We start from the raw sequence: 19,107 nt of genomic DNA, 5'->3' as shown, positions 1-19,107 counted from the left end.
TAATGAGTTCGGTACATGCACTTTCAAACTTTTCTGACTTTCCAAATATCATGTCGAAATTAATTAATAACTGGTGGAGGGGAGGGAATATTAGTTTGCATATACTGAACAAGGCGACTGACCTGTGAGTGAGCTTCTGCACTGTTAGTATTATTAAGTAGTTCACCGTAGAAACCATTATAGTAGTTGGTGAGCTGAGTCAACACCGCTGTCATGTCGGAGCCTGATCCATAGCTGCCTGCAATATATTATACAAATATATATTAATGATCACCCCCGGTGACGAGGCCTCCTAACTGGAAAGGGACTATTATAGAAATAAAAACATCTTGAAACATACAGAAATACCAAAAAGGTACACTACCATGATTGGAACGATACACAAATAATGGTACAAGCCGGACCGAAACGGCATCATAAGCTTCTCTCTATGTGCGGGTTATTAAATGTAAGTCACAAACTTATTCTTACCATCATTTATCTACTAATAAAGAATTTGTAATTATTGTAAATATGCATAATGGACCTTTGCTATATGGACAATAGATTCAAAACGAAAAATCTCAGTCAGGTTCTGCAAGTCCCAAATTCCTCTTTGCCCAATTATATAAAATCTATTCATCAGTTAGACACTTGCTCAACACTTGGGTATCTCTATTGTGGAAACGTTTCCGTAATAAAGATACCCAAATGTTGTCGGATCTCTGAACCATTTATCCACATTCTATTCATCAGATAAAAATAAAGGTCTTGCAGAAGAATATAACAGAATAGTGTGCGTGAGTATACGAGATTTCATTACAAATACATAATGGAACAGTTTGTAGTGTGTATGGTTTCATCTAGAGAGTAGATAAATGTAATAAAGATTAACAAAGCCTACTTGTATCCGTTGTGAAATTGCTGCCCCAGTCTGCTACATTACTGGAGTTAGTCACCGGGAACTTCCAGGCGCCACTTTTACCATCTATTACACCCAGTCTTGATCCATCCACGCTCACGCCTAACAGCTGTCCTAGCAGTCTGCAAGTGCCGAAATTGAAAGCGCTGGTGTTAGTCTAAGAAATATTACATTACTGTTTAGATTCAATTACTTGTAATAAATATATAGCAATGAAACTAGTTAGAAGAGTTCATTCCGTGACATTGTCTTTTAGTTGCGAACTCAAGTGCTTCTTTAGTCAAGACAAACATTTACGGAATAAAACATTGGTAACTGATATTGAAAAGTGTTTTAAAAGACACGCGACCAAACACTAAGAAATATTTATTAGAAAATGTTTTAGTTCTGTCAGAAATGATCAAGGTCCTAGGTACGAAATGTTTGCTAATAAAGATGTCCTGGTGCTTGCTCATTTGTGTGTTTAAAACAAACACTTACGATATATACTGCCGCTGCTTATCCATCTCGGTAATACCTCCTTCATGTCCGTACACCATGATGAGGTCCACTTGATTCTCACACTTGACATCATTCTTCCCGTATGTAGGACATCTATCGAAGTCCGTGTAATCGTAGCTTCCTGGAAGAATAAAGTCTTGGTATTATTTGCAAAGTGTGACGGAAAATGACTGGCGAGTTATGAATACAACATACATGATTTGATCCAAGGAATGGGGATGGGGTAGTTCCAATTCCTGCTAAAAACTAACGTGAAACTATTTGTAAACATTCTGAGAATCGTCTTTAAATTCCAGCATACAGGGAGGATTAGGGAGGACAGGAGGAAAGGGAGGGTGGGAGTTTATAAGGGGAGGAGGGGGAGTGAGGGAGAGGGGAGTGGGAGATGAGGGAGAAGGGGAGGGGGGAGAGTGAAAGAGAAGGGGAGGGGGAGAGTGAAAGAGAAGGGGAGGAGGGGAGTAAGGGGGAAGGGAGGGTAAGGGGGAAGGGAGGGTAAGGGTGAAGGGAGGGTGAGGGAGAAGAGGAATTATACTGCCAATAAAGTTAGGAATCCTTAACCTATAAATAGCTTCTCAATAAAGCTAGGGATCCTTAACCTAACCTTGTCAAACCCTGTGTGTAAAAAAAAAAGGGAGGGTGAGGGTGAAGGGGAGGGGGAGAGAAGAGAGAAGATGGGGGAGGAAATCAGAGAGAGGTCACACTCATCCTAGGCGATTCCAATGTTTATACTGTTTGTCCCGTAGCTCGGTTGGTAATGCATTCAGCTCGCACAATGAGGTCCGTGGTTCGATCCCCGGTACGGGTGGAAACATTTGGACGTTTCCTTAAGACACCAGCTGTCCCTAGCAGTAAGTACGTACCTTGGTGGGTCGCATCCTGGGGGCAAAATTAACCTAATTTGCTCAAAATGCTGTACATAACAAAGGGCTTTCTATACAGTGTGTCACTGATGTCAGCTATGGTCTGTATTAGTTGTATCATGTACTTGTAGAAATAAAGGTTATTATTATTATTATTCTTACTTGGTGTGAGGGATTTTTAGTGCATACCTTGCCCGCAAGCTACAATAGCATTGCTTACTTTGCTATCCAGCAGGTTACAATAGCACGGCTTACTTTCTTTGCTATCCCGCAGGCTGTAATAGCATGGCGTACTTTGTTATCCTACAGGCTGCAATAGCATGACTTTGCTGTCCAGCAGGCTACAACAGCATGGCTTACTGTCTTTGTTATCCAGCAGGCTACAATAGCATGGCTTATTTTCTTTGCTATCCCGCAGGCTACAATAACATAGGTTATTGTTTTTTGCTATCCCGCAGGCTACAATAACATGGCTCAGCATTTTCCGTTCCAGGTATAGGGCCATAAAAAGAAAGGAGTGGAAGGTGATAAATGGAAGGGAGAATTTTGATAAATTTCTTGATGGTTGCTCATTATTTTCTCTAATATGTGTTTGGTGTACAACATATTAAGTGGTATGCAATATTGAACAGTATCTTGCAAACTCACGATTATGTTTATCTGCTAAATGGTTGAAAATTTCAGGAAGCATTCATACCCTCCAAAAATATTAAAGCCCCTTTGCACTTTTTTAAACTACATGTAAATACTTTTTTATAAAAAATGTGTACGTATTTCAAAGAAAACTAAAATGTAAATGCTAATTTAGCAGATTTCAGATTTTATAAATGTTGTATATTACTGTATTGTTTGTATTATGCAGTATTTTTAACTGATTCTGGATTGATATTGGGCCCCATAAACTCACGTAAAAATCAAATATAACTTCTTCGTGGTTTCTTATTTTCATAAAAGTAGTTGCTGATATCTTACCCACGAATCTGGTGAATGCATTCCATACATTATTGAGAGCAGTTTGCATGCTTTTTTCTATAGAAGTGAAGTCATTCTGATACTCCACTACTATTCTCTTGAGATCAGCAAACTTATCACTGTAGGCATACATGAAGTTTAGAGCCTGGGGGAAAGAAGAAATGAATGAACCTAGAAATAAATGATGAAAACCCCTCCCTCAATAACCCCTCTTCAGCACTCTGAATAATGTTTTTTGTAACTCCACACCTCCTAATTTCTGCACTACGAATTCTCTGCATAAAATTTACACCACACATTGCCCTTAATGACACGACATCGCCACTGCCTCCAGCCTCCTCTTAGCTGCAGCATTCACAACCCATGCTTCACACCCATATAAGAGCGTTGGTACCATTATACTCTCGTACATTTCCTTCTTTGCGTCAATGGATAACGTTTTTTGTCTCCACAGATACCTCAATGCACCACCCACCTTTTTTCCTTGTCCTTCATAAACCCATCTGCTGAGAAATCTACTCCCAAATATCTAAACACATTTACTTCTTCCATACTCCCTCCCTCCAATTTGATATCCATTTTTACATTACCTAACTGGTGGTGTGCAGTCAAACTACAGTCATTAATGACCCTAACTCAGTTGATAGTGGCGTGTCATCATATAACTAAGACCCGTGTCAGGAAACACTTCTGTTGCCTAACAAACCTTATCTAATCTAAGCTGTTGACAGACTTCAAACAGCACAAAATAATCTGTTTAATAGGATACTAATTAAATAATTTATATAGCTTATTCGGTAGCTATTTGTAAACAATATGTGGATATCTTTAAGGAATACGGTAAAATACCCCTCAAGGAAGGTTCCTTGATGTTGGTGAGGGGCTCTTGATTTAGGAAATTGGATGTGCTCCAGTTCCCCGAATTAAGCCTGAATGCCTTCCACATCATCCCCCCCCCAGGCGCTGTATAATCCTCCGGGTTTAGCGCTTCCCCTTGATTATAATAATAATAATACGGTAAAATAATTTCTACCGTAGCTACCATGAGACTATTATTATTATTATTAAGGAAATCGCTAAAATGGTAATGGCCATGGAACCCTTGGGGAATGTGAGGCAGTCAGGTTTGATCGGGGTTATAATCCAGTTCCCTGGATTGAGAGCCCCTCACAAACATCAACCTGCCATATTAAAGTATATCCTGTTAATGTTTATTACAGTTACCCATAAAGCAGCTTAAATTGATAAAAAAAATGAAGGTGCACTTTAACATTTTTGTTAGATGAGTAAATAATTTTTAATGAAAAAAAAAAATAGCGTAACTAGAGCTTTTGGCAGAATGAAGAGTTCATTTTTCTTTCAGGTCTGCTTAATGAATACAAAAACACTAATGAGAGTGTCTCAACATTTTTCCATACTTTTAAATTAAATTATGAGGCACTTGTAGTATTGTATCAGTATCATCCTGTAAGTGAAAAGAGGGAGTTATATTTTATATACTCTATATACAGTATAATTCCCTCTTTTCATTGTATATGCAGTATAACTCTTGACAAACACTGCAAGCTCTTTGACGTCAGCGCTGTAACTATGGTATACACTACTGATGGCTCATACTTGTTCTTTGATCATGTTGGAATCCAGTTTCTTGTAAGCTACCATCCTGTTGCAGGCACGAAAATCTGGGTTGTTGGGTACACCATGTTCACTATAATACATCTTCAGGATCTGTGATAAACTCTGTTTTGTTGACGATGATCTCAGATACGTAGAGATGAGCATAGCTGTTCAAAAATTTAAAAGTATTACCAAATGTCTTCTTAAATTGGCAACACTGATGTTAATGATAGTCTTGATTAATAAATTATCTTAATAAAATCTGCGTAACAAAACTAACCAATGATAGCTATACAAGGTATTTACTGTACAGCTGCAAATATTTGTTTATATTTTGTTATATTTATTTTAACTAAACGTCTTATTGTAAACATATTTAATTATTACAGTAAAATTTCCTATACAAGTCAGTTATATTTGCATATACGTATTGTACCTTTGTTTACCTCTACACTTCCCTCAGTGAATGCTCGCTCTTTAATTTGTAAGTTCCCCTTATTTCAACATCTTAATTAATATATATATATATATATATATATATATATATATATATATATATATATATATATATATATATATATATATATATATATATATTTATATATTATATTTATATATATATATATATTATATATATATATATATATATATATATATATATATATATATATATATATATATATATATATATATATATATATATATATATATATATATATATATATATATAAGAATTATCATTTTTATACGAGATTATTTCAGAATCTGACTCTTTTTTCCCTCACCATCAATGCCAGCAAAGATTTCTGCTTGAGAAAGATACGCAGTGATACCATCGTAACCCTTTTCAAGAGTAAATAGTTTTGGGGCTGAAGTATAGTTGTTAAATTTTCCACTAGGACCTAAGTATATCCCACTTCCGGTGGTACCCACCAATCCTGTTGCTACAGCCGATTGTCCAATATCACCTAATGGAAGAAAAAAAAACAGATACATTGATTACTGTAAACCTATTTTTGCAATATTTCCAAAAATTATGGTTATGGTTCTTGACATACTGGAAAATTACTGAACTGTCTTGTGTATATTTAAGAGCCCTCTTGCACTCACTACAGAAACAATAAAGGTCTACAGCGTTTTGATTTCAAGATATTTAGTCTTCTTTAAGAACCATTTTTCTAATGTTTAAATTGTCTCAGGGTCAGCATAATACTGTATAGGTTTAACAAATAATACCCAGTCCTTTAAAAAACAATTATGTACTTTCTGAAAATAAGATTTATTTATTTATTTATTTGTTTGATATTTATTTTAGAAACACTGTATGTTAATCGTAATTTTGAGTAGAAGCTAATGATCACAATTTTACCTGATAAAGTGGCGATATACAGAGGATCGAGGTTTTTATTTTGCATCTCCGCAGGCATGTAGCTTATTTGGCTATCACCGTAGATCTGTCTGATGGTTACAGTGCTCGTTTTATCTGCTGCCATAATACCTGTTGAAGAAAAGATCAGTATTTTGGGTTCCGAATATAAACAGTAGGGCTGTTATCCTCAGCTGTATAAGGAAGCACCATTGTAAGGAAAATGAAACAGGATACTCGTTTACTCTCCTCTTTCTTCTTTGCACTTAATGCAACGGTAGCTGATGGTGTACTATATCTCTGTGACTTGATAGTTACCTCATGTTCGAGTATTAAGTGATATTTACTTCATCCATTTCAAAATACTAACTGATGATGCACTCCAACTCCATGCATTAATTAATGTTGTACTCCATTTTCACCTCCATGTAGTCCTTTTCATTTACTGCCTATTGATACTTTTTCCATACTTCTTTCCTTTTATTTTTTGCATTGCTGAGGTAATTCTTTATCCTTTCTAAACATTCTTGTTCATAATAGAAGTAACAAGCGATTTACTTTCAGACTTGACAAACAAGTTTGTGGAGTTATATGACCAATGTTCTGTGTTTTCCTTTCAAGAGTGTATGAAAGTCACTTGAAGTTTACCCCCCCCCCTCCTTCCTCACTCTAAGGTTGTGTAAGTTCTTTGATTGGTTAGGTAAATTTAGCTATTTTATAACACGTAAATTTTGGTGAGGATAGGTTAAGTTGCTAGAATAATTTGGTGGAAAACTGAAAAGTCTCATATAAAAAAATGTTAATATCAGCTTTAAATTATTTTCTTCGTTGAGAAGGGAAAGCGAATCATCAAGTGATCTGGATTTTAACACCTTGAGCGTTAAATGCCTAAGGAATATTATGTAAATGGCCTTTCCCTCAAAAATGGGAAGGTCTGTGAAATACTAGAGCATACACCTAGAACAGAGCATGTAAAGCATTCCATTTCATTTTCTACATATAATATGAATGATTGCAAGTCAAGATTCAGAAGCTTTATCTATAATGATCTGGGATTTTTTCCAAAAAATGTATAAGAATAATGCCAGTGATTATCTGACAGCCATTATTAATACATTATAAACTTTCTTTGCTGGAAAATAATATCTCCTAATCTCTGATCTGAAAATTAATAGCGTACAGTGAAATCACAACAGCAAGTATTCTCTGGTATATAAAAAAAGACTTGTACTATGGAGCACTGATAAAACTCCTCTTCTTAAGTACTTGTCATAAAGCTCAGTCTGTGAGGGAGTGTGGCACGACCATCCTGTGTGATGGATTTCATGTTAAGTAAATATAGTTCATTATCGTAGCTTACTAACTCTCATATAGATTAGGTTATCCACACAATGCGCGGTAACTTACTCTGATAACAATAAAAACTACTTTTGACCAAATCACATAATTTTTAAATTACAGTATACTGCATATTTTGAAACTTTTTTTTTCATTCAATTGTTGTTCAAATGTGCTCTAAGATAAGAAAATTTTTTATGGGTGCGAACGAAGAGCTATTTTCATGGGAAGGCTTCACATTCTCAATATTAACTTTAATAAATGGATTCACGATAATAAGCAAGAACGGACGGAAATATTATTTACAATTTGTGGGTGTTGTGAAAGTAACAGAGCTAAACTTGTTGGGAGGATATGCTACGTCTGGGAATGAAAAGGGTTTGGATAAGGTTTAATACCAAGAAGGGGAGGGTAACTCAGATTCCTTGGATCACGCCTGTTTAACAGTATCAACCCCCCCCCCCATAAGATTAATAGAACAGGAGCATATAACTATAAACTCATATATATATACTATATATATATATATATATATATATATATATATATATATATATATATATATATATATATATATATATATATATATATATATATATATATATATATATACATACATACACTGAGTTCATTTTATTCCGTATTTTAGACATTAAAGTTTCCTTACAATTAATTATTAGAAAAATCGTGAGCTAAACTCCATTACACTAAATAGTGCAAGAAACATCAAATTCTTGTTTTAAAAAATTTTAACATTTCTATTAAAAGAAATGCAGCAAGTAACAATTTAAAGTTAGGAGAAAATTAAAAATAAATTCTGAGTTTCATACCTGAGAGAAGAGTTCCCACTGACACAGGTCCATAAGGAGTATACATGACCCCATTCTCGATAGGATGTTTAGCAGGATTTACTCCAGATGGCAGAGAGAGTTGCTGACCACTCCTTGTGGGATATACAATTTGGTTAAAATAAGATTTTGAAAGTTGTTCGTTCTATTACTAGGTGATTTTTGGACGTTTTCGGGTACCGGTAATGTTTAGCATATACATATAATCACTGGGAAGCACTAAACTTGTAAGGCTCTTACAGCGCTTAGAGAATGGTATGAAATTAAGTTTGATCTGAGAAAGTGGAGGTTAAAGCCAGATTCCCGGTATAAAAGAACATCCCCTGATTGGAAAGTTACTCACTAATCTATAAATTTAGTCACAGCGTTGTATTTGCTACTGCCAGACAGTATTCACTCATGTATGTAATTGATTTATCAGCTGTAGTCATAGGTAAATATAAGAGAACTTTAAGTAACCTGCCTATTCTTAAAAATACTATTCAGTTTTGTCCGCTACTTTTGTTCGGAAGAGCACTTCACAAGCATCAAGATGTCAGTATTGAACTTTATGCATCTAATTTATTGTCAAGCAGACACTAATTGTGATTATTATTATAAACAAAACTAAGCTCTAAACCCACCAGGGTAACTAACTGTGAACTATGCTAGGCTAAGATGTCAACCATCACACTGGAATACGTTAGGTTTGTGTGTACAAAAGCTGCTATTCAGGTTCTTGCTTGTTGTCATGATCATTACCCAAGACCTACAGGGTACTCTTACAGGTTAGTGAGATATAGTTCCACCAGCAGTGAAAAAAAAATGCCACAGATGCACGATGGTGCAAGCCGACGGATAACGAGTAAGACAGCGGTAAAAACCCGAGAATCCAATTATGGACTAAACGTCGCAGTAAAGGTTTCCTTGCCAGCAGTTTGTCTTTCTTTTAAAGTTTCAAGAAGATATTGTATATACTCTGTATTATTATTTGTATGAGCGAAGGAACAACGCATCAAACCTACTGGCCCATGCCAGGCAGGTCCAATTCACATCCAATACTGTAACAACCAAACCTATATTTAAGGCTACCGAAGTTCTTGCCATACTCTGAGTTTGTCCCACTCATTTATTCTACCACTTCGCATTATCCTTTCTAAGTCTAAATTTGAATCCATTCCTGCGAGTCCTGTCTTGATTATCTGCAATACTTTATTTATATCTTCATTTATGCCTGGTTTCCATTTGCACACTTCAGTTATATCTCTTCTATTTCTACGTCTCTCTGAAGAGTTAAAGTTCAATGCCTTCATCCTATTTTCACATGAAAGATTATTTATTTCCATCCTGTAATATGGAGACCAGAACTGAGCAGCATTATATATATATATATATATATATATATATATATATATATATATATATATATATATATATATATATACATATTCTTTCTTTCAACACACCAGCGATTTCCCACTGAGGTGGGGTGGCCCAAAAGGAAAAACGAAAGTTTCGCCTTTTAAATTTAGTAATATATACAGGAGAAGGGGTTACTAGCCCCTTGCTCCTGGTATTTTAGTCGTCTCTTACGACACGCATGGCTTACGGAGGAAGAATTCTGTTCCACTTCCCCATGGAGATATATATGTATATATATATATATATATATATATATATATATATATATACATATATGTGTGTATATATATATATATATATTTTATTTTTTTTTTTTATTATCACACCGGCCGATTCCCACCAAGGCAGGGTGGCCCGAAAAAGAAAAACTTTCACCATCATTCACTCCATCACTGTCTTGCCAGAAGGGTGCTTTACACTACAGTTTTTAAACTGCAACATTAACACCCCTCCTTCAGAGTGCAGGAACTGTACTTCCCATCTCCAGGACTCAAGTCCGGCCTGCCGGTTTCCCTGAATCCCTTCATAAATGTTACTTTGCTCACACTCCAACAGCACGTCAAGTATTAAAAACCATTTGTCTCCATTCACTCCTATCAAACACGCTCAAGCATGCCTGCTGGAAGTCCAAGCCCCTCGCACACAAAACCTCCTTTACCCCCTCCCTCCAACCCTTCCTAGGCCGACCCCTACCCCGCCTTCCTTCCACTACAGACTGATACACTCTTGAAGTCATTCTGTTTCGCTCCATTCTCTCTACATGTCCGAACCACCTCAACAACCCTTCCTCAGCCCTCTGGACAACAGTTTTGGTAATCCCGCACCTCCTCCTAACTTCCAAACTACGAATTCTCTGCATTATATTCACACCACACATTGCTCTCAGACATGACATCTCCACTGCCTCCAGCCTTCTCCTCGCTGCAACATTCATCACCCACGCTTCACACCCATATAAGAGCGTTGGTAAAACTATACTCTCATACATTCCCCTCTTTGCCTCCAAGGACAAAGTTCTTTGTCTCCACAGACTCCTAAGTGCACCACTCACTCTTTTTCCCTCATCAATTCTATGATTCACCTCATCTTTCATAGACCCATCCGCTGACACGTCCACTCCCAAATATCTGAATACGTTCACCTCCTCCATACTCTCTCCCTCCAATCTGATATTCAATCTTTCATCACCTAATCTTTTTGTTATCCTCATAACCTTACTCTTTCCTGTATTCACCTTTAATTTTCTTCTTTTGCACACCCTACCAAATTCATCCACCAATCTCTGCAACTTCTCTTCAGAATCTCCCAAGAGCACAGTGTCATCAGCAAAGAGCAGCTGTGACAACTCCCACTTTGTGTGTGATTCTTTATCTTTTAACTCCACGCCTCTTGCCAAGACCCTCGCATTTACTTCTCTTACAACCCCATCTATAAATATATTAAACAACCACGGTGACATCACACATCCTTGTCTAAGGCCTACTTTTACTGGGAAAAAATTTCCCTCTTTCCTACATACTCTAACTTGAGCCTCACTATCCTCGTAAAAACTCTTCACTGCTTTCAGTAACCTACCTCCTACACCATACACTTGCAACATCTGCCACATTGCCCCCCTATCCACCCTGTCATACGCCTTTTCCAAATCCATAAATGCCACAAAGACCTCTTTAGCCTTATCTAAATACTGTTCACTTATATGTTTCACTGTAAACACCTGGTCCACACACCCCCTACCTTTCCTAAAGCCTCCTTGTTCATCTGCTATCCTATTCTCCGTCTTACTCTTAATTCTTTCAATTATAACTCTACCATACACTTTACCAGGTACACTCAACAGACTTATCCCCCTATAATTTTTGCACTCTCTTTTATCCCCTTTGCCTTTATACAAAGGAACTATGCATGCTCTCTGCCAATCCCTAGGTACCTTACCCTCTTCCATACATTTATTAAACAATTGCACCAACCACTCCAAAACTATATCCCCACCTGCTTTTAACATTTCTATCTTTATCCCATCAATCCCGGCTGCCTTACCCCCTTTCATTTTACCTACTGCCTCACGAACTTCCCCCACACTCACAACTGGCTCTTCCTCACTCCTACAAGATGTTATTCCTCCTTGCCCTATACACGAAATCACAGCTTCCCTATCTTCATCAACATTTAACAATTCCTCAAAATATTCCTTCCATCTTCCCAATACCTCTAACTCTCCATTTAATAACTCTCCTCTCCTATTTTTAACTGACAAATCCATTTGTTCTCTAGGCTTTCTTAACTTGTTAATCTCACTCCAAAACTTTTTCTTATTTTCAACAAAATTTGTTGATAACATCTCACCCACTCTCTCATTTGCTCTCTTTTTACATTGCTTCACCACTCTCTTAACCTCTCTCTTTTTCTCCATATACTCTTCCCTCCTTGCATCACTTCTACTTTGTAAAAACTTCTCATATGCTAACTTTTTCTCCCTTACTACTCTCTTTACATCATCATTCCACCAATCGCTCCTCTTCCCTCCTGCACCCACTTTCCTGTAACCACAAACTTCTGCTGAACACTCTAACATATATATATATATATATATATGAAGAGTAAAACAAAGGTGTATATATATATATATATATATATATATATATATATATATATATATATATATATGGAGAGTAAAAGATAGGTGAAGAGAGTGGTGAGAGAGTGCAAAAGGAGAGCAGATGATAGAGTGGGAGAGGCACTGTCAAGAAATTTTAATGAAAATAAGAAAAAATTTTGGAATGAGTTAAATAAGTTAAGAAAGCCTAGGGAACGTATGGATTTGTCAGTTAAAAACAGAGTAGAGGAGTTAGTAGATGGGGAGAGGGAGGTATTAGGTAGATGGCGAGAATATTTTGAGGAACTTTTAAATGTTGAGGAAGAAAGGGAGGCGGTAATTTCATGCACTGGCCAGGGAGGTATACCATCTTTTAGGAGTGAAGAAGAGCAGAATGTAAGTGTGGGGGAGGTACGTGAGGCATTACGTAGAATGAAAGGGGGTATAGCAGCTGGAACTGATGGGATCATGACAGAAATGTTAAAAGCAGGGGGGGGATATAGTGTTGGAGTGGTTGGTACTTTTGTTTAATAAATGTATGAAAGAGGGGAAGGTACCTAGGGATTGGCAGAGAACATGTATAGTCCATTTATATAAAGGGAAGGGGGACAAAAGAGATTGTAAAAATTATAGAGGAATAAGTTTACTGAGTATACCAGGAAAAGTGTACGGTAGGGTCATAATTGAAAGAATTAGAGGTAAGACAGAATGTAGGATTGCGGATGAGCAAGGAGGTTACAGAGTGGGTAGGGGATATGTAGATCAAGTATTTACATTGAAGCATATATGTGAACAGTATTTAGATAAAGGTAGGGAAGTTTTTATTGCATTTATGGATTTAGTAAAGGCATATGATAGAGTGGATAGGGGAGCAATGTGGCAGAAGTTGCAAGTATATGGAATAGGTGGTAAGTTACTAAATGCTGTAAAGAGTTTTTATAAGGATAGTGAGGCTCAGGTTAGGGTGTGTAGAAGAGAGGGAGACTACTTCCCGGTAAAAGTAGGCCTTAGACAGGGATGTGTAATGTCACCATGGTTGTTTAATATATTTATAGATGGGGTTGTAAAAGAAGTAAATGCTAGGGTGTTCGGTAGAGGGGTGGGATTAAATTATGGGGAATCAAATACAAAATGGGAATTGACACAGTTACTTTTTGCTGATGATATTGTGCTTATGGGAGATTCTAAAGAAAAATTGCAAAGGTTAGTGGATGAGTTTGGGAGTGTGTGTAAAGGTAGAAAGTTGAAAGTGGACATAGAAAAGAGTAAGGTGATGAGGGTATCAAATGATTTAGATAAAGAAAAATTGGATATCAAATTGGGGAGGAGTATGGAAGAAGTGAATGTTTTCAGATATTTGGGAGTTGACGTGTCGGCGGATGGATTTATGAAGGATGAGGTTAATCATAGAAATGATGAGGGAAAAAAGTTGATTGGTGCGTTGAGGTATATGTGGAGTCAAAAAACGTTATCTATGGACGCAAAGAAGGGAATGTATGAAAGTATAGTAGTACCAACACTCTTATATGGGTGTGAAGCTTGGGTTGTGAATGCAGCAGCGAGGAGACGGTTGGAGGAAATGGAGATGTCCTGTTTAAGGGCAATGTGTGGTGTAAATATTATGCAGAAGATTCGGAGTGTGGAAATTAGTAGAAGGTGTGGAGTTAATAAAAGCATTAGAGGGCTGAAGAGGGGTTGTTGAGGTGGTTTGGTCATTTAAAGAGAATGGATCAAAGTAGAATGACATGGAGAGCATTTAAATCTGTAGGAGAAGGAAGGCGGGGTAGGGGTCGTCCTCGAAAAGGTTGGAAGGAAGGGGTAAGGGAGGTTTTGTGGGCGAGGGGCTTGGACTTCCAGCAGGCGTGCATGAGCGTGTTCGATAAGAGTGAATGGAGACGAATGGTATTTGGGACCTGACGATCTGTTGGAGTGTGAGCAGGGTAATATTTAGTGAAGGGATTCAGGGAAACCGGTTATTTTTATATAGCCGGACTTGAGTCCTGGAAATGGGAAGTACAATGCCTGCACTCTAAAGGAGGGGTTCGGGATATTAACAGTTTGGAGGGATATGTTGTGTATCTTTATACGTATATGCTTCTAAACTGTTGTGTTCTGAGCACCTCTGAAAAAACAGTGATTATGTGTGAGTGAGGTGAAAGTGTTGAATGATGATGAAAGTATTTTCTTTTTGGGGATTTTCTTTCTTTTTTGGGTCACCCTGCCTCGGTGGGAGACGGCCGACTTGTTGAAATATATATATATATATATATATATATATATATATATATATATATATATATATATATATATATATTATTTATTTATTTTTTTTTATTTAGAATTTGAGCATACATACAGAGGTACAAAAAAATACAGATAAGAGCAGCATGCCAAAGCCACTTATACTATGCATAGCATTACGGGCTGGCTTAAAATTAACTAAGCAATGATGAAATCAGTGATAATACATTATTGTAAACAGATAACTATAAAGCACAAATGAGTATTACAAAGACAGATCATATGGTTGCATGCATTGTTGTACATTCAGTCGTATGGAGTATTCTGTTAGGTAGTGTATTTAAAAAATAATAAAGTTAGATTGGGTTTTAGGTTTAACATTTATGTGATATAATTGTGAGAAACATTTAAGATATACAATTTATAAGGTTCAGTTATTCAGTATTTATTTGGTTTTGGGTGAGTAAGTGATCTTTGAGAAGAGACTTGAATTTATAAACAGGTAGTGTTTCTTTTATATTTACAGGTAATGAATTCCAGATTTTAGGGCCTTTTATGTGCATTGAGTTTTTGCATAGTGTGAGATGGACACGAAGAACATCAAAGAGTGATCTGTGCCTTGTGTTATGGTCATGTGTTCTGTTGAGGTTGGTAAGGAGATGTTTGAGGGGAGGGTTAATATCCGAGTTAAGTGTTCTATGTATGTAATAGGTGCAGTAATAAGTATGGATGTTTTGTATGGTGAGTAGGTTTAGTGTATTGAATATTGGTGGAGTGTGCTGCCTGTAGTGAGAATTTGTTATCATTCTAACTGCAGCCTTTTGTTGGGTAATTAGTGGTCTGAGATGGTTAATTGTTGTTGAGCCCCATGCACAAATTCCATAGGTGAGATAGGGGTAAATAAGAGAGTGATATAGGGCCAGGAGGGCTGACTGTGGAACATAGTACCATATCTTCGATAGTATGCCTACAGTCTTGGAAATTTTCTTAGAAATTTGTTGTATATGTGTATGAAATTTGAGTCTATTATCAAGGTGGATTCCTAAGAATTTTCCCTCTGTTAGCTTTGTGATAGGTGATCCGTTTATCATTATGTTAAGAGGGGCATCTGTAGCTCTGTTACCAAACTGAATGAAGTAGGTTTTGTCAATGTTTAGTGTAAGTTTGTTAGTCCTCATCCAGGTAGATATTTTCTGTAATTCGGTATTTACAGTATTGGCTAGCGTGACTGGGCTCGGGTGGGAGAAGACGTATGTAGTGTCATCTGCAAATAGTGTGGGTTTGAGTAATTGCGAAGCATTTAGAAGGTCATTTATGTATAGGAGAAAGAGAAGAGGGCCAAGGACACTTCCCTGTGGGACACCAACTGTAATTGGTTGCGCAGAAGAGTTTGCCCCATTTGCGTACACATATTGGCTTCTGTTGCTGAGGTATGACTTGAGGTAGTTGAGGGAGTGCCCTCTTATACCATAGTGTGACAATTTTACGTGGAGCAAGTCATGGTCAACTGTATCAAAAGCTTTACGTAAGTCAATGAAGATCCCCAGTGGGACTTCTTTTTTCTCTATTGCAGTGTATATATGTTCTAGCATGTGTATATATGTTCTAGCATGTGTATATATGTTCTAGCATGTGTATAATAGCATCATTAGTATTTTTATTAGGCCTGAATCCAAATTGGCAGGGGTTGAGTATGTTTTGGGAGATAAGGTAGGAGTAGATTCGTTTATGAATTAATTTTTCGAAGATTTTTGAGAGAGGGTGTAAGTTGGATATTGGCCTATAGTTATTCAACTCTGTTTGGTCTCCTCCTTTGTGGATCGGGGTGACCCTTGCTATTTTGAGTACTGTAGGGAAGGTGGAGGATTCAATGGATTTGTTAAAGAGTGTTGCAATGATTGGTGATAGCACTTGTGACACTTTTTTGTATATAAAGGGTGGTAAGGTATTTAAATCTCCTGCCTTGTTTTTTAGTGCGTTGATAATAAGGGAGACTTCGTATGGGTTAGTCGGAGCTAGGAACAGTGTGTTCGGGTAGTTGCCGGTGAGGTAGTCATTTGGTGGGGTATCTGAGCTTGGGATTTTATTGGCAAGGTTTTGTCCTATAGTGGAGAAGAAATCATTGAGTCTGTTTGCTGTTTCTGTTGGTGGGAGTTGGGGTTCATCTGATTTTGCTAATTTTATTTCGCTATTTCGCGATATCTTTTTTGTTCCCAGAATTTCTGAAGGTGACTTTAGTAGTGTCTTGGGGTAGTTTACCAAGAGTTGTTATGAGGAAAGTAGGGTAGTGGTCTGTGGTATTATCTGTAATTATGCCTGATTTTAAAGGGGATATGGTGTTGGTCCAGATGTGGTCAAGTAGGGAAACACTAGTCTCTGTAACTCTTGTAGGTTTTGTAGATATATATATATATATATATATATATATATATATATATATGTATATATATATATGTATATGTATATATATATATGTGGACGGTTACAAAGCATGGCTTGCTTCTGCAGTGTTTTAAAAATTGAGGTTGGAGAGTTGAAGGAGGAGGTCTTGCTTCTCCAGGAGGAGATTAGGAGGCTGAAGGTCCACCTCAATGGGTCTGGGAGAGAGTGTGAGGTGGCTGGAGTTGTGGGGAATGAGGCTTCTAGCAGCGAGGTGCAGTCTGTCTCTCGCTGTGAGGAGGCTGTAGTTGGGGAGGCAGCAACGGCTACCAGCAGTGAGGTGCAGCCCAACACCTGCTACAAGTGGCGAGTAGTTCACAGTAATGGAAGGCGCATCAGAGTAAGGAAAGTTAAGAGTGAAGATCTGAAGGTAGGAAATCGCTTCTCTGTTCTTCAGGATGAATGTACTTCAGTGGCCAGTGAAGGTAAGGGTACTACTGCCCCTGCTAATGGAGGTAAGCGCATTCTTGTGGTTGGTGACTCTCAGGTAAGATACATTGACCGTGCTTTTTGTAATAGGAATAAGAAGATGAGAGATAGAGTGTGCTTCCCTGGAGCTGGTGTTGGGGACATTGTCAACAGGCTGGATAATATCATGTCAGGTAATGGGAGCAAGCCCATTATCTGTCTCAGTGCTGGTGGAAATGATATTGGGAAGGGTAGGAGAGAAGAGCTGCTAGATAAGTACAGGTCAGCTATAGATTTCATTAAGTCTAAGGGAGGGATCCCAATCATATGTAGCATCTTGCCTAGAAGGGGAGTAGGAAATGAATGGTTGTCTAGGGCAATTGGTGTAAATTGCTGGCTAGACAGATACTGCAAGGAACTTGCAATCCCATTCATTGACAACTGGAACAACTTTTATGGCAAACATGATATGTATGCAAGGGATGGGGTACATCTCTCTATGGCTGGGGTGGTAGCACTTGCAGACTCGATTGAGAAGGCCATTGGTGAAATGCCTATGATTTTAAACTGATGGAAGATAGAGGTATGGGTGTGTGTGGGAAACAAGCAGGTTGCAACACTTGGGTTGGAAACAGTAAATGTATAAAAGGCATTCAGCATGAAGTTATAAATAAAGACAATAGATCAGGTCAGCAAACAAAGGGGGACAGCAGAGGGCAGCAAGGGACTAGCTCCCTTAAGGTTTACTATACTAATAGCAGGAGTGTAAGAAATAAGATAGATGAGCTAAGATTAATTGCAAGTGCAGGAGACATAGATATTATTGCTATAACAGAGACCTGGCTCAATCTGAAAGATAGAGAGATGCCCTCTGAATGTCACATACAAGGCTATAAATTATTCCACACTGACAGGGTCAACAGGAAAGGTGGTGGAGTAGCGATGTATGTCAGAGACAATTTAAATTGTTGTGTTAGACAAGATATTAAATTAGAAGCGTCAGCCACTGAATCTGTTTGGTTACAGCTTCTCGAGGGCCGAGAAAAACTAATTTTGGGTGTGATTTACAGGGCCCCAAATCTTGATAGGGAGTGCAGTAAACTTCTATGGGACGAAATTCGTAAGGCATCTACATACGAAAATGTTGTGCTAATGGGAGATTTCAACTATAGACAGATTGACTGGAGCAATTTGACAGGAAATTTAGAGTCAGGTGACTTTCTTGATACGATCCAGGATTGTTTTTTAAAACAGTTTGTGACAGAGCCAACTAGGGGAAATAACCTCCTTGACTTGGTTCTTGCCAGTAGGGAAACACTAATTAATAATCTTGAGGTTAATGATGAGCTTGGGGAAAGTGATCACAAATCACTCAGTTTTAATATATCATGGAATTCCCCTAATAATGGCAATCAAGTCTCCGTCCCTGACTTTCGCTTGGCTGATTTCATAGGACTGAAAAATTACTTAGGTGGGCTGAACTGGAATGACCTGACTAAGGGTCAGGTAGGTGGTGATGGTTGCCGATATGATGCTTTCCAGGGCATAGTTCTAGCTGCTCAGTCAAATTATGTTCCAAATAGGGAAATCAGATCAAACAAAAATGATCCTAAATGGAT

General features: G+C 37.5%; 1 protein-coding gene across 7 annotated transcripts in view; it reads right to left on the bottom strand.

Annotated features, from left to right (window-relative positions):
* The window catches only part of LOC128701274 (uncharacterized), a 109,109-nt gene that overhangs the window by 12,920 nt on the left and 77,082 nt on the right, over positions 1–19,107 (bottom strand). For 6 of the 7 annotated variants that reach the window (XM_053794954.2, XM_053794963.2, XM_053794940.2 and 3 more), the window contains exons 6-13: positions 8,386–8,498; positions 6,221–6,349; positions 5,637–5,819; positions 4,852–5,018; positions 3,235–3,379; positions 1,382–1,523; positions 884–1,023; positions 123–238 (exon numbers count right to left, since the gene is read on the bottom strand). In XM_053794954.2, coding sequence (XP_053650929.2) covers positions 123–238; positions 884–1,023; positions 1,382–1,523; positions 3,235–3,379; positions 4,852–5,018; positions 5,637–5,819; positions 6,221–6,349; positions 8,386–8,498 — 1,135 coding nt within the window. The remainder of the gene's footprint in view (positions 1–122; positions 239–883; positions 1,024–1,381; positions 1,524–3,234; positions 3,380–4,851; positions 5,019–5,636; positions 5,820–6,220; positions 6,350–8,385; positions 8,499–19,107) is intronic. The other variant, XM_070091919.1, reaches the window with a different exon arrangement.

The sequence above is a fragment of the Cherax quadricarinatus genome, chromosome 37, assembly GCF_038502225.1.
Source record: "Cherax quadricarinatus isolate ZL_2023a chromosome 37, ASM3850222v1, whole genome shotgun sequence".
Taxonomy (NCBI): Eukaryota; Metazoa; Arthropoda; class Malacostraca; order Decapoda; family Parastacidae; genus Cherax; species Cherax quadricarinatus.
The sequence above is the reverse complement of the archived record's forward strand: the minus strand, read 5'-3'. Positions and strand labels throughout refer to the sequence as shown.